The sequence below is a fragment of the Fukomys damarensis genome, unplaced genomic scaffold (assembly GCF_012274545.1).
Source record: "Fukomys damarensis isolate Sample0158 unplaced genomic scaffold, DMR_v1.0_HiC HiC_scaffold_28, whole genome shotgun sequence".
Classification (NCBI taxonomy): Eukaryota; Metazoa; Chordata; class Mammalia; order Rodentia; family Bathyergidae; genus Fukomys; species Fukomys damarensis.
Window position 1 is genome coordinate 45622826 of NW_022900940.1, and position 13389 is coordinate 45636214.

At 39.4% G+C, this 13389-nt stretch overlaps 1 protein-coding gene across 1 annotated transcript in view; it reads left to right on the forward strand.

Annotated features, from left to right (window-relative positions):
• Positions 1-13389, forward strand: part of Ptprg (protein tyrosine phosphatase receptor type G) — a 532317-nt gene that overhangs the window by 496949 nt on the left and 21979 nt on the right. The window contains 5 exon segments of the mRNA XM_033757017.1: positions 1394-1557; positions 9464-9560; positions 11956-12038; positions 12282-12370; positions 12372-12441. Of these exon segments, the coding sequence (XP_033612908.1) occupies positions 1394-1557; positions 9464-9560; positions 11956-12038; positions 12282-12370; positions 12372-12441 (503 nt within the window).

Genomic DNA, 13389 nt, shown 5'->3' on the forward strand with positions numbered 1-13389 from the left:
CTGCTAAACATTTTAAGTGAACTGATCAGATAAATTTGGAAATTTTTCTTGACCTGTGCATTCAGCCAAATATTCTGGGGAAAATATTTTGGCTCTGCTTAGTTTAATGCTGGTTACATCATGAGAGATGTAGATTTCCTGGGCGTACAAAATGATTCCAAAAAGCATGAACATTTTCAATGCTGAAATATGTGTAAATAACTTGGCAATTTTTTCATAAGATTTCCTCTTAAAGTTATTAGAACTTGAATTGTTCATGTAGAACAAATCTGTGCTTATAAAGCAACCTTCATAGTAAGTATTCCTGTACTAAGCAACTTGGATTATGAACATATAAATCACCTGTCTTTTGTAGGAGATGCTAATGTCAACAGATGCAAAAAAGTCACCCTAGAGCTTTTGCTCTCTACAAAGAAAGTAGAGAAGGAATGACATAGACAATGTTAACTGTCAGCAGATGAAGAGAAATCAGATTGTCAGGCCTGAATCTATAAAATTCTTGCCAAAGTAGGACCTCATTTACACATACAGATCTTCATACCCTTTGCTAAGAAAAGCATCTGTGGCAGTTTAGATGTTTGTGCGTTTGCCAAAGATCTTTCACTCTGAATAAAGTAAATGTCATGTCTGTTGTTTATCTCAAATTCAGCAGAGCATTTTTAAAAAGAAATATTTGCAGGGATGGTTAAGTGAAAAGGAGTCCAGGTTGGGACACTCCAGTGAGGTGGCTGTAGCTGTTCGACAGCAGTGCTCCCGGATTAGGCTGGGCTCCACCGTACAGCCTCCCACAAACTTCAGCATCCTGAGCTGGAAATGGCCTTTTGAAGTGACACTGCTACAGTAAATTGGAACGTGGACTCCTCATACATCTATACCTAGTCTGTCAGTGCCAAGACCTCCAGGTTAATTCAGTCAAACTGATGATTTGGCATCATGTGGACACAGCTGTCTTGAAGTAAAATTTTGAATACTCAAAGATAAATGGCATTGTAGCCTGAGCAAACACGGGCATCTATGTACAAGTGACTGTGGAGACATCAATGATTGAAAGTAAAACTTATTTGCTCCAAGTTTAAGTTGAAACCCACCGAAGAGCAATTAAAGAAATAAAGTGGCGAGAACATTTCATGGAACATAGGTACCATTAGTAAATTTACTTTTAGTTAAGTGTGTGATGTAGTAATTTAAATGTGTAAATTGGTGTGAATATAGAAAGAGAAACTCTCTGCATACCTGTGTTTAAAACTCCCTGATTTTTCATGTGACTTTGTCATTCAAGGTCCTCATGACATCCTAATGTAAAATCTTAACACCTTTCTTTAGGACATCTATTTCAGGTGACACAATTACATTGCTCTTTTAAAAAATCAAATACTTGTCTTGAGTAAGTAAGATTTGCTTTACTTTCGTCATTTGCTTTTTGGAAGTATTCTGTGTGACACTAAACATCATTTTATTCCCTCAGATGACATGGAAGCCATTCCTGTCAAACAGTTTGTTAAACACATCGGTGAGCTATATTCTAATAATCAGCATGGGTTCTCCGAGGATTTTGAGGTATGTTTCAAAGATAGAAATGAAGTCCTAGAAAACAAACTGTGCCATCACAGGAATATTTGTAAACTCACGTATTCTAAGTGAATATCAATAATGGTGTAAATTGAGATTGCTTTACTTTTCACTTGTGAATTTTTATAAATATTGTCTTCGGAGCAAAATCATGTGAAAGAGGGTTGGTTGCAATTGTCCCAGTAGTGTATTTGTATGACAGAACAGAATTCGTAGTAGAGAAAAGGCTGATGGATGAAAAGAGATGTTCAAGTCCTTTCTTCTTTGTCTACTACGTGGGATCAGCAGTCAGAACGCAGAGCTCTCTAGCCCCTTGTGATTTCTGAGCTGCACGCATTGGGGTGCGGGACAGCTGGTCTGGCATCTGAGGAACCGGGTGCTGGCACTGCCAGTAGGACCTGCATGGTCTCAGGTTCAATCATTTCATCTCTCATCCTCTTCCATTTCCACATTTTTTAAGATGGCGTCAATGTTAGACACTCCCTAACGTTGTTATAAAAATAAGTGATAAAGATACCGGAAAGTGCTGGGTGAAGTTTTAAGAAAGAACACAAATCATTGATACCTTTTAAGGATTACTGATCCTCGGAGGGACAACATGGGTTAACGCTGCCTTCTGATTTTAAAAGCTGGTGTGTAGGAAACAAGGTAGAGTGTGGCATGCACCACCCTGCCAACTCTGGGTCCCGTGCCAGTTCAGCAGTGACAGGGTGTCAAAGAGGAGCTATTAAACAGACTGCCCTTTTCTTCACTGAGGCGCTTAACTAAGGCACAGCTCTGGCAGCAAGAGTTGTGCCGAGGAGGCCAAGTTTTCATGGCAGCTCAGCTGTCTTCTAGCTGTGTGGGTAAATCGGTTGTTTTCTCTGTCTCATTGCTACTTTAAAATAGAAAACGTGGATGCTAACCTGCCTACCTCTTCTCACACAATTGGTTGTGGGACTCAAATGAAGCTATGAAGCCCTTGGGGATCATGGAGGAGCCATTCAGCTGGGAGGTGCAATTACCCTGCAGGAACAATGAGAAATAAAAGTAGGATCCAATCCCCGCTCTCCCTGCAAACTGGGAATCCCCAAAGGCTATCAGAAAGGCAGTTATACTGACAACTCATTTTAAATTCTTTCTCTTAGTTCTGTTGTTTTTGAGGAGAACATTAGGAAAGTTTACCCTGCAGGAACAATGAGAAATAAAAGTAGGATCCAATCCCCGCTCTCCCTGCAAACTGGGAATCCCCAAAGGCTATCAGAAAGGCAGTTATACTGACAACTCATTTTAAATTCTTTCTCTTAGTTCTGTTGTTTTTGAGGAGAACATTAGGAAAGTTGGTAGAGAGAAGGGAAAAGGATCCTGATTTATTCTGCAAAGTCCCATGTTTCATGGAACAAAATCATGTCAAGTATTGAATGCTGCTGTCGGGTGCCAACCCAAAAAAGGTGCCTATGCAACTACAAAGGACCTGGTTTAAGTCAAGCATTTTGTATTCATGAGGACAGCAAATGTGTGTGGTGTTAGAGTGATTTAGTTCAATTGACTGCTGGCTGGATGACTGAGCAAGAATACTGAGACATTTAACAATGTTGGTGGTATTCAGGGCAAACATGTATCCTCTAGAGAGCAGAGTTTGATCAGGATGATCAAATGCAACTCTGGTTTCTCAATTATTTATGATTCGAGACCCCAGTGCTATTCATCACAGCTGGTTTTGACACCATTTAATTATTCAAAGTAATCAGCTACACCTCTGTAAACTTGATCAGTCTTAAAATAGGCTTTGCTGCATGAAAAACAAGCTGGTGAACAAATCCTGGGCATCTATGGCCTATGTCTATCCTTCAAATAAATACTCTGGTTAAAAGCTTTAGTCACCTCCTCCAAACGTTACAGCTCAGTATTATTAGCAGATAATTACGGGAGTGGTGTGGGGACGGTGAATAGGAAGGAGACGTTGTTCTTTTGCCATCTTAGTCTTTCCTGAGTTGGAAAATTTAATAATGAAGCTATTCAGAACACGAAGAATAGCCTTTCTTTTGAAAAGTAAAACAGCAATATAAAAGGGAGGATAAGACAGTGAAAAGCTCACCATTATATTGTCACCTTCTAATTTACCAAAACCTTGAAGTATTCTAAAAACAGACATTCTTTATTGGGAACTCTGCTAAAATGGAAAAGTGGTAACAGCCAGAAACAACACTATTAAGGCTCAGAGATAGTAATAGGCTATATCAGAAATACCAGAAGAAAATCATGTGTAATGATCAAAGTACAAAAATTAAACCCTACACCGAGGAAAAACAGTAACGTCACCCTCATATGCATTTGTGAGATGATGACAGCCTGCCTTCACTTGGCACTGTGCATGAAATGTGTCACTCGTTCCTCTGAATCCCCCCGCCATGGGTACTAATTGCTGTTGCCATTTTAGGTGAGGAGGCTTTATGCAGGAGAAAACTGAGGTGTCCAGGGCCACGCTTTGAGATGGCAGCAGTAGGGTTTTAAAGCAGTGCTATCTTACTCAAACCGACTTGGTCAGTATCAGACTCTACTTAAATGTTAAGAGGCCTTTGCTGTAGGTTCTGATCTTCTATTGGTGCTATGGCACAATCTTCGGGAGTGGGGGGACTAAGACAGAAAATCTCAGGAGCCGGGATGACCAATGCTGCTTAATTAGCCAAGGCACTGGTCTGTTCAATCCACTCATTTTTAAGAGGGGTAAGAGCAAGCTACCTTGGAGGGCATGTATGTATGGTTGCATTCACAACACTGTCCTTATAGTTAAGTTTTTAGTTGTGGGAATGGAATGTGGGTGAGAGTTACTCTGACCTGAACACATAGACTTTAGCTAGGGTCACTTTTACAAACAAGCCAATTGTGGGGTAACTGCTTACAGCCTGCTTTGGGAATACTACTGTGGTTCCCTACAACTAAAGTAGCTCTTTGTAACGTATACATTGGAAGACCTTTATGGCTGGTCTAGAGCAGTGGTCACAAAGCTATGCATGTGTGCCTCACTGGGCTACTGGAATCATTGAGAACTAAAAGAGTTGTCATCAGTCATTTAGAGCCTTCTCAGCTAGCTCAGATTCTGGCATACAGAAATCCTCCCCAACATCTGACTAGCAGCCTGGAGTTAGTCAAGTACTCATAGAAAGAGGTAAAGCGAAATACCATTTAATAATGGATTATTAGCCATTAAGAGGCCATAATTCACCTATCAACTACCTAGCAGTCTACTTTCTGGACACACCTTCCAGGATAAATTCAAGTCTTTGCCCTGGAGATTTCCATCTAGCTCGGTGGGTAAGAGCAGAGGGTGCACAACTAACGTATAAAAAACAAAGGAAGTGGTATAAAGCAAGTGTAACTCTATAAAGTTCCGTGGAGAAAGACACCCGGGAACTCTGATTGGATTATTTCAGTCAGGGTTCTATTTGCTCCATCTGATTTAAGAATCCCAGAAGTAAAAATTGTGGGGAAGAGCTGTCATGTTTTTAGGATTCTGCTGCTTGGAGAAAGATGAGAAGAACTCATTAGGAGTACTATTTCTCTGGAGATGATGCTGAACCAGCATTTTACCCTTGTCAGGTACATGGAGTATGGGAAAATCTGGTCACATCATAGCTTGAAATGACATTACAGCCACTGGAAATATCCGTCTTTGTCTCTGGATAGTGCTGGTGGCTCCATTCACTTGGCTACCTGAGCTGATTGCATCATCACTGACCTTCCTAGAAAACTGCTTACCAGAGTGTTTTTAACAGGATAGCGGCTTCTCACCCAGCTCACAGGTATAAGCAAAAGGCTTCCCAAGAAGCATTGCTAAACTGGCTCTTTCAAAAGGAGAGACCTCCAAAGCTCCATACACCATCAAAACGAAGAAGCAGGTATTAAAACAATCAGAAGTCTAACAGTGGGGTGCAGGTATAAGGCCAGAGATTCATATCCCCTTGACTACATCCCCCTATTAAAGTTAACCAGCTGAGCTAGATCTGTGCTGGTTATTCATCTTAAATCAATAAAAAAAAGCTCTGTCCACCTGAGCCCATGCTCTGAGGGAACAGTGGCCCCAATCACTATGTTTAATTAATGCAGATTTTATGGGCTGCTGATGGCACATCTCAGGGAAGTCTCTGGACTGAGATATATTGCTGCCCAAATACTGCTGCTTGTAGGAGGCAGAGATCGACCCACAGCATTTCCCGATCCTCTGTGTCACAATCCCAGCTCAGTCTCGAACATCTTAAAAAACATTTTAAATCCTTATCGTGGAGAAAATTATACCTATTGAAGTTGAGGCTTTTATAAAGGGTTGGAGGAAGTAAGTGAGCTAAATGTTACACCTTCATGAAAAGTAATCTTACATTACAAACAAGCTGCAACATAATGGGTGCTACACTGGACTCCCCAAAGATGGACTGCTTTTCTGAAGGGCACAGGCAGTTGCTGTAGGTACAGCCGGATGGAGCTGGATGGGGAAGAGAGCAAGAGGCATTCACAACACAGTGAAAGACAGTAAAGCAAGGAGCATAAATCCTGCAGTCCTTCCAGAGGCACGGAGCGAAAACTGAGATTGGAAAGGATGTGCACAGAAGATGGAGTAAGGCCTTGAAAGGCTTGGTGAAGGAATCCAGAATCTGTGTGGAAGCTCTGGAGTAAGAGACTAACAAAAGTCCTGTTGGCGGCATTTTCTGACCTGACGAGACTCTATGAGGTATGAGGACCAGGTGTGTGTCAGATACTCCACAAGCACTGGCCGGTCGTGACCTAACCGTAGCAGTCTTGAGTAAGGCGGTCCCCTTAACGCAGGGGTAGGCTGCCTGAACGGTGGGAATAGTTGATCTACTACTGGTCGCCAGGTCCAGGGTATCCTTTCCACTCGCTTTGCTGACTAATCTGAAAGATTTCTAGATAATGCTTTTGTTGAGCTGTTTCGTTTTTTGAATGGGATCACAGAATGGTAGGATAGAAGGTCTTCAAGGACAGCGGTCTTCATGTGCCCTTCAGATACCCTCTCACATCAGTGACTCCAGCTGAGGTGACTCGCTTTCATCTTTCAAGAATTTTGGCTATATCAAATACTAGTTTTTATTTGTCCTTTTTAATCTTTGTTGTAAAACTTCTGTTTCCACTGCTCTGCTCCTGTGGCTACATGACTGTTAATATCTCGAATTCATTTTGAGGATTCAAGGTTTGTTACATAAACAGTAAAGATTAAGTATAAGCTTAACCTTGAACTATTTATCAGAGTGCTGAATAGGTAACTTACTGTACACACTCTGTCAGGGCCAGTATAACTTTAAAGGGTTTTAACATATATTAAAATCACATTGACTTTGAAATGCCAGTTCTGAAGGAGAAAGGCCACTCCAGGATCAGATATTATCAGCATCTAAATGAGCCAAGCAGTACTGCAAGGAATTACAGGTGACATTATTATCCACAACACAATCAGAAGGCAAACCCTACGAGTTCTAAATAAAATAAGATTTAACATTAGTTGTGACTGTCCTTTGTTTTCTGTCATTCATGTAATGGAAAAGGTGAAATGGAGGGAAAAGACCAGAGCACGGGTTTCAGATAACTGAAGAGTCTGACTGGCCATAGTGAGTCACCGCTTTAAACAGGGCAGACAGCTGCTCCCATCCAGTCCTGCTCAGCTGCATTATATTATAATAGAGGGCCAGCTTCTCTTCCTAGCTAGGGTGGTCAGAACCACACAACAGGGGGGGAAAATCAGTAACCAAAATGAATCTCTGACTAGAACACCAGAAACTAAAATCTCTGTGGACACCTCAACAACCCCGCCCTGAAGAGGTATGTGCCAAAGGTACGATTTTCAAAAGCCAGACACCAAAGAACGGCAGCTTGTTTTTAGGTCTTGAATGCAGAATGAATTAATATCTTTCAGAATGCAAATCCATTTTGAAATGTTTTCCTGCCTTTTGACTCAATTTAAAAAAGAACAACACCCCTGGGGCTTTTAAGGCAATTTCAAAAGGTCCAATATTCTGAAATGTACTCAGCCTGGCTTGGAGATGTTAACACATCAGACTCATTACTTTTTGTCCACACTTTTTTCATTTTAGAGAGCCAAAGGCGCCTTAAGATTCTTTAAAGTAGCATTTGTGAAATCATAGGTTTTCAACTATTTCATAAAAGATAGCAGAGTTCATCACATAAGAAAGAAGTAAGCATCATGAAATATACTTTTTCCCAGTGAGGTTGATTAAGGTAATGCCTATGGGATTTTTTTTTTAATGGACAGATGGGAAGGCCTGAAGTTATGAAAAATTCAATGTATATAGTTTCCAATAATTCGATAGTCTAAGATTATGTTTCCTTTGAATAGATAGCAACTCTTTGTTTTTGTACCTTAATTTCTTTGATTACATCATTCCTCCTTGCAAAGAGGGGGTCTCCTCACTGGAAAGTACTTTCTGAATGTACACAAATCAGTTTTTTGTTTTCATTATGCTTAATGTAAATGCTGTGAAAAACATTCATAATTGCTGTGCAACTCCTTTGTGAAAAAAGCCTGCATTCTCCTAAACTCTGTTACATCTGCTATGTGAAAAATATTTCTCCTTTTTGTGTTACTTTTCTCCTGCTCTTTGCAGCAGCTGTGCACTGCTAATGACTTCTCTTATTAGCTAGCTCCAGTACTTTCTTGGGTTTGAATTATACACTGTAGAAAAATTTGTCTTTTCAGCAGTCTTGCATTTGGCTAATGGATGATACATGTTTTAGTATCATTTTCCTGCCACTGCTATTTTTCTAAATGAAGTTTATTTAAAACTAGAGTTCACAGGTAATCTGTTCGGGCCACAAGTATCTGAACCAAACATGACAGTTATCTGGGCCATATATTAGTGTCATTTCAGGACTAACTTTAAAGTCAATTATCAGTGTCTTGGTTATAAAAAGAGGCTTTTAGGCCTACAGACATATGGCAAATCATGGATGATGTACTTGTTGGAAATTCCTGTTCATTCTGTAAGAGTCAGTTGAACTGGCATCTCTTATTTTAAGTTTTCTCTGTTCATCTTCATTCCTATCATTTCTTTAGGCTTCTCTATTCATGCCACTTGACAGTACCTTTTTTTCTTGTAAACTGTAATTTATTCAACAAGAGATACTCTTTTGTATCAGAATGCCTAGATCAAAATCTGGCATAAAGTTGATGACTGATGAATTAGTAAAAAGAAAATCAGTATACCTTTTCATTTGCTCAATTTTTTTGTTATGATTCTGGCAATCAGATCTGAGGTTGAGTTTGGAGGCTATAATGGCAACTTCAATGCTAGAAAGTGACTACTTTCTCTTGGATGGATATTTTACATATATCAGAAAAGGACAAGTTCTGAGACCTGCATCAGGGTATTTCCTTACTTAATAAACACCATAGAGTACACAGCAGAGATCTAGTTGGTACAGTTCAACATAGCCTCTTGATTCAATCAAAAGACACACAAAATATAAGGGTACTATGCAGCTGCTACCACTATGAAATGGCATACTGGTCTACAGTAAACTTTTTTTATAAGCAGGAGTACCTCTAAAGCATGACTGAAAAATAGCACAGTAAATGCAAAAGTAGGTAAGACACCTTTGATTATCATCAACTTATTATGTGCTGAGCATAGCTGTATGTGCTATACTTTACACGACTGACAACACTACATTTATTTCTACACCATTACACAAACGTGAGTATGTGTTGCACTCAGATGTTAGCAGGGCATTGACAATGCCAGGCAGTAGGAATTGTGCAGCTACAGTACAGCGTTATTGGACCACTGTCTGATACGTGGTCTGTTGACCAGAACATTGCTATGCAGTTTGTAACTGTAGTTCCTTTTTTTCTAAAGAGTCTGAAGTCTTGCTGTTTGTTAGTCACTAGGAAGTCCAGCGCTGTACAGCTGATATGAACATCACTGCGGAACATTCCAATCATCCAGATAACAAGCACAAAAACAGATACATCAACATTTTAGCATGTGAGTAATAATCCTAAAACTGTCTTCAACTCTGAGGAAATTAATTCCTCTTGCTTGGATATAAGCTGAAAGTCAAGAAATGGAAATCAGAATGCTAAAGAATGGTTCTTGCAAGCTAACCTCTCACTGGCCTATCTCCAACAGCATAGAAGAACAGGGGGCATTTTCTGTCTTCTTGGTCTTTCATTAAGCTGTGAGATGGGAGAGAGCTTAATAAGGTGGCTGTGAGAAATGTTCTGAGCTGCAATGTTTCCACATGAGGTGATACCAAGTTTTGGAAGGAAAGTTGAAATACCGCTTGGATATCTTGACATTTTTTTTTTAACCAGTCAGTCGCATCTTTGTAGTAGAAATAGAAATTTTAAAAATTGAATCAAGTAAGCAGTTTTTTTTTTCCAGCTAATAATGGGAACTGAACCCAGGGCCTTCATTCTGAGCTACATTTTAAAATTTTTGAGACAGGGTCTTGCTAAGTTGCCTAGGTTGGGCCTCAACTTCCTGTCTTAGCCTCAAATGTGCACTATCATACCCAGCTTTTGAAGCACTCTTTCTAAGACTAATTGAGCTTTCCTTTTGGTCCTAATCTTTACCCCTATCCAATGTATTTTAAAGGTCAGGAGCACTTAGAGGTTCCAGACTCAGTCTTCAATTAGAACCCGAAGGAATATCCTAGGAACACAGACTACTTGTGTGGTTTCAAGGCCTCTGTATTGACATGTCAGGTTTGTGTCTATATGCAACATGGAAATGTGAAACTTCCTGAGAACTGACGTGCTGCTCAAAAAGTTTCCTATTTTGGAGCATTTCAAGATTTCAGATTGGAGGGGTGGGGATTTAGCTCAGCGGTTCGGTGGCCTGCCTTGCAAGCACAAGGACCCGAGTTTAATCCCAGGTAACCAAAAAAAAAAAAAGATTTCAGATTAGGGATGTTTTGACCACTTGTCACTTCATTTTCCCCCTATTATACTAATGCTTTTATGTAGCAAAGAATAGTATAAAAATGTCAAGGAAACAAGTAACATCAGACCATAGATGTGCCAGAAACATGATGGCCAACACAACTTTCAGGGCATACATGGATGTCACCAAACCCCCTCCAACACTGATGTTAACCCATCTGTTACTTTTAGTTCAATACTAATTTTACAACCCGGGCGTTTGTATTCTTGTCAGTCTAAGAAATAACAGTATACAGTATCATGGCTACTAAGGCATATTCAGATGCCTTAGAAGAAATTTTTCATTTGGAGCCTATTACAAAATTTTCATTTTTAACAGGCAGCTCATTTCATGTCAACTCTTGATGTTTCTCAGAACAAAAGTCAGCAACTCACAATTCTAAGAACACAGGTGGCTTTCTAAAAGTGCTGACTTCTTGAGGTCAGCAGTGCCTAGGCCAATCTCTTCAAATTGACTTCTTTTTGAACTTTCCTTCTATGATAATGACTAAATAAATACGTATTGGCCTTTGCCCATTCTGTTCCTAGCTAGGAAAAATGAAAGTAAAAGCTGTGCTTCCTTTTATTATTCTTCTTGTCCTAAAAATCCAGGCTCACTCTGTTAAACAAATGATGCTCTATCTCTCATTCTGTTCCTAAACAGAATCTTAAAACCTGGAAAAGTCAATCTTAAAACCTGGCCATTGACTTTAGATTCCTGCAATGAGATTTCTAAGAAATGAAGTTCTGCTTCCTTCAGTTGCATATATTTTGTGGAAGTGGCAGGGTGTCTATCTGAATTTAGCAGTGGAACCACCTAAAGAAAGACATTCTAGACCTGAAATAATACTTGTCTTTTATATTTATCTTAATGGGAAGTGGAGGGGAGGCCTGGGTAACTGAAGGCCTTTGAACATGGTTTCAAAAATGAGAACAATGAGATTCTGTAGCATTACAATTTACAGTAGTTTTACAGTGACTAATAAAGACCTTAAATTTGCATTTCTTGGATTCCTCCAGGTGATTGCATGAGGCAGAAGTGGCCCCATGTTTTTCAGATGGATTAGAATGCAGTACTTCTTCTGCAAAAAGTTTTTCCAAGTCCTTCTAGAAAAGGCCACATTACATGACTGCCTTGTTTTATGTTTAGAAGGCTACTTTTTTTTTTTTTTTTGGTACCAGGGATTGAACTCAGGTCCTTGCGCTTACAAGGCAGGCCACCAAACCGCTGAGCTAAATCACCGGCCCTTTTTTTTTTGGTTTTTTTGAGACAGGGTTTCACTATGTAGTTGAGACTGACTGGAACTCACTATGTAGCCCGGGCTGGTCTTGAACTCACAGCGATCCTCCTGCCTCAGCCTCCCAAGTGCTGGGATTACAGGCATGCGCCACCACACCCAGCGCGGCTACTTTTTTTAATAACACATTTTTGTTTTGCCTTCTTTTTACTTTTATACATGATCATAACAAGGTGAAGTTAAGTCCTTTACCAGGAAAACACTCTAAGTACATTGACTATATTAATGCAAACTATGTTGATGTAAGTCAGAAATCTTTTTATAAACCTGTTGCTGAAAATGGAAACTTGCAAAGGCTATACTTTCAGGGATCATTTCTATAGTTGAAAATGGAAACTTGCAGTGGAAACTACTGAATGTATTTTAATACCACACAGAGCTTTCGCTAAAAATCCAGCCTATTCAGTGTGGAAGATTCTTGAGTTATTAACTGGTCTTTAGTGATAAATGCATTCAACTCACTTTGTGCTGTGTCATCTTTGAAGAGATACAACAAAGTGAAATCCTACATCGCTACCCAGGGACCTTTAAAGTGTACATGTGAAGATTTCTGGACAATGATTTGGGAACAAACATGGAATCATTATCATGATTGCAATCTTGGTGGAAAAAGAAAGACTAAGAACCTCTTAGTTTTCTATCACAGTAATCCACCTTCATTCACAAAATAAAAGAGTACTTGCTGTTGAATTTGAACCAGTATAAAGACTTACAGAAATGAGTCTCCTCTTATTTTGGTTGTGGTCTGCTAGGAAGGGAGCTACAGCATTACTAGTGTGAATTAAATGTAATGAAAGAGATGTGCCTGACTCTCATCAAGAGGGTATTAAAGAAACCAATGTTTTGAGGTAGGACATGAACAAGAAGTTAGGCAGGAAAAAGGAGAGAAGGACATTCTACATTTAGAAAACAAATAAGAAAAGATTTAAAAATTTGGAGATGCACAGAAAAATAAATCATTCAAAGTAGTATAGGAGTAGCCACGATTAAGATCTTTGTGGGAAAAAAATGGCTCATGCTTTACGATGTATTGGACTTGATCTTAGATGATGTTTGTTTAGGCTAGAATAATGGCTAACACTCACCTTCATTGCTCAAAAACTCTACTGCTTTACTGGAAATAGGAGTCCTTTGCCAGTACCATGATGTTTCTTTCACAGTGGCTTTGTAGTATAATTTCAAGTCAGGGATCGGAAAACCCCTGCCATGTCCCTGTTGCCTAGAATTGCTTTTGCTATTCTAGGTCTCTTCTGGTTCCAAATGAATTTTTGGATTACTTTCTCTAGTTCTGTGAAATATACTGTTGGATTCAATTGGGATTGCAATGGATCTATATAGCAGATTTGGAAGTATGGCCATTTTCACTATATTGGTTCTTACTACCCAGGAACAGGAGATGTCTTTCCATTTTTTTTATATCCTCTTCAACTCTTTTTTTCAGAGTGCTGTAGATTTCAATATAGAGGTCTTTTGCCGCCTTAGATTTTTCTCTTTTTTTGATGCTATTGTGAAGGAACTGTTTCCCTGATTTCTCCGTTATCTGTGTACAAGAAGGCTATAGATTTTTTTTTTTTTAATTCTGGTATCCAGCTG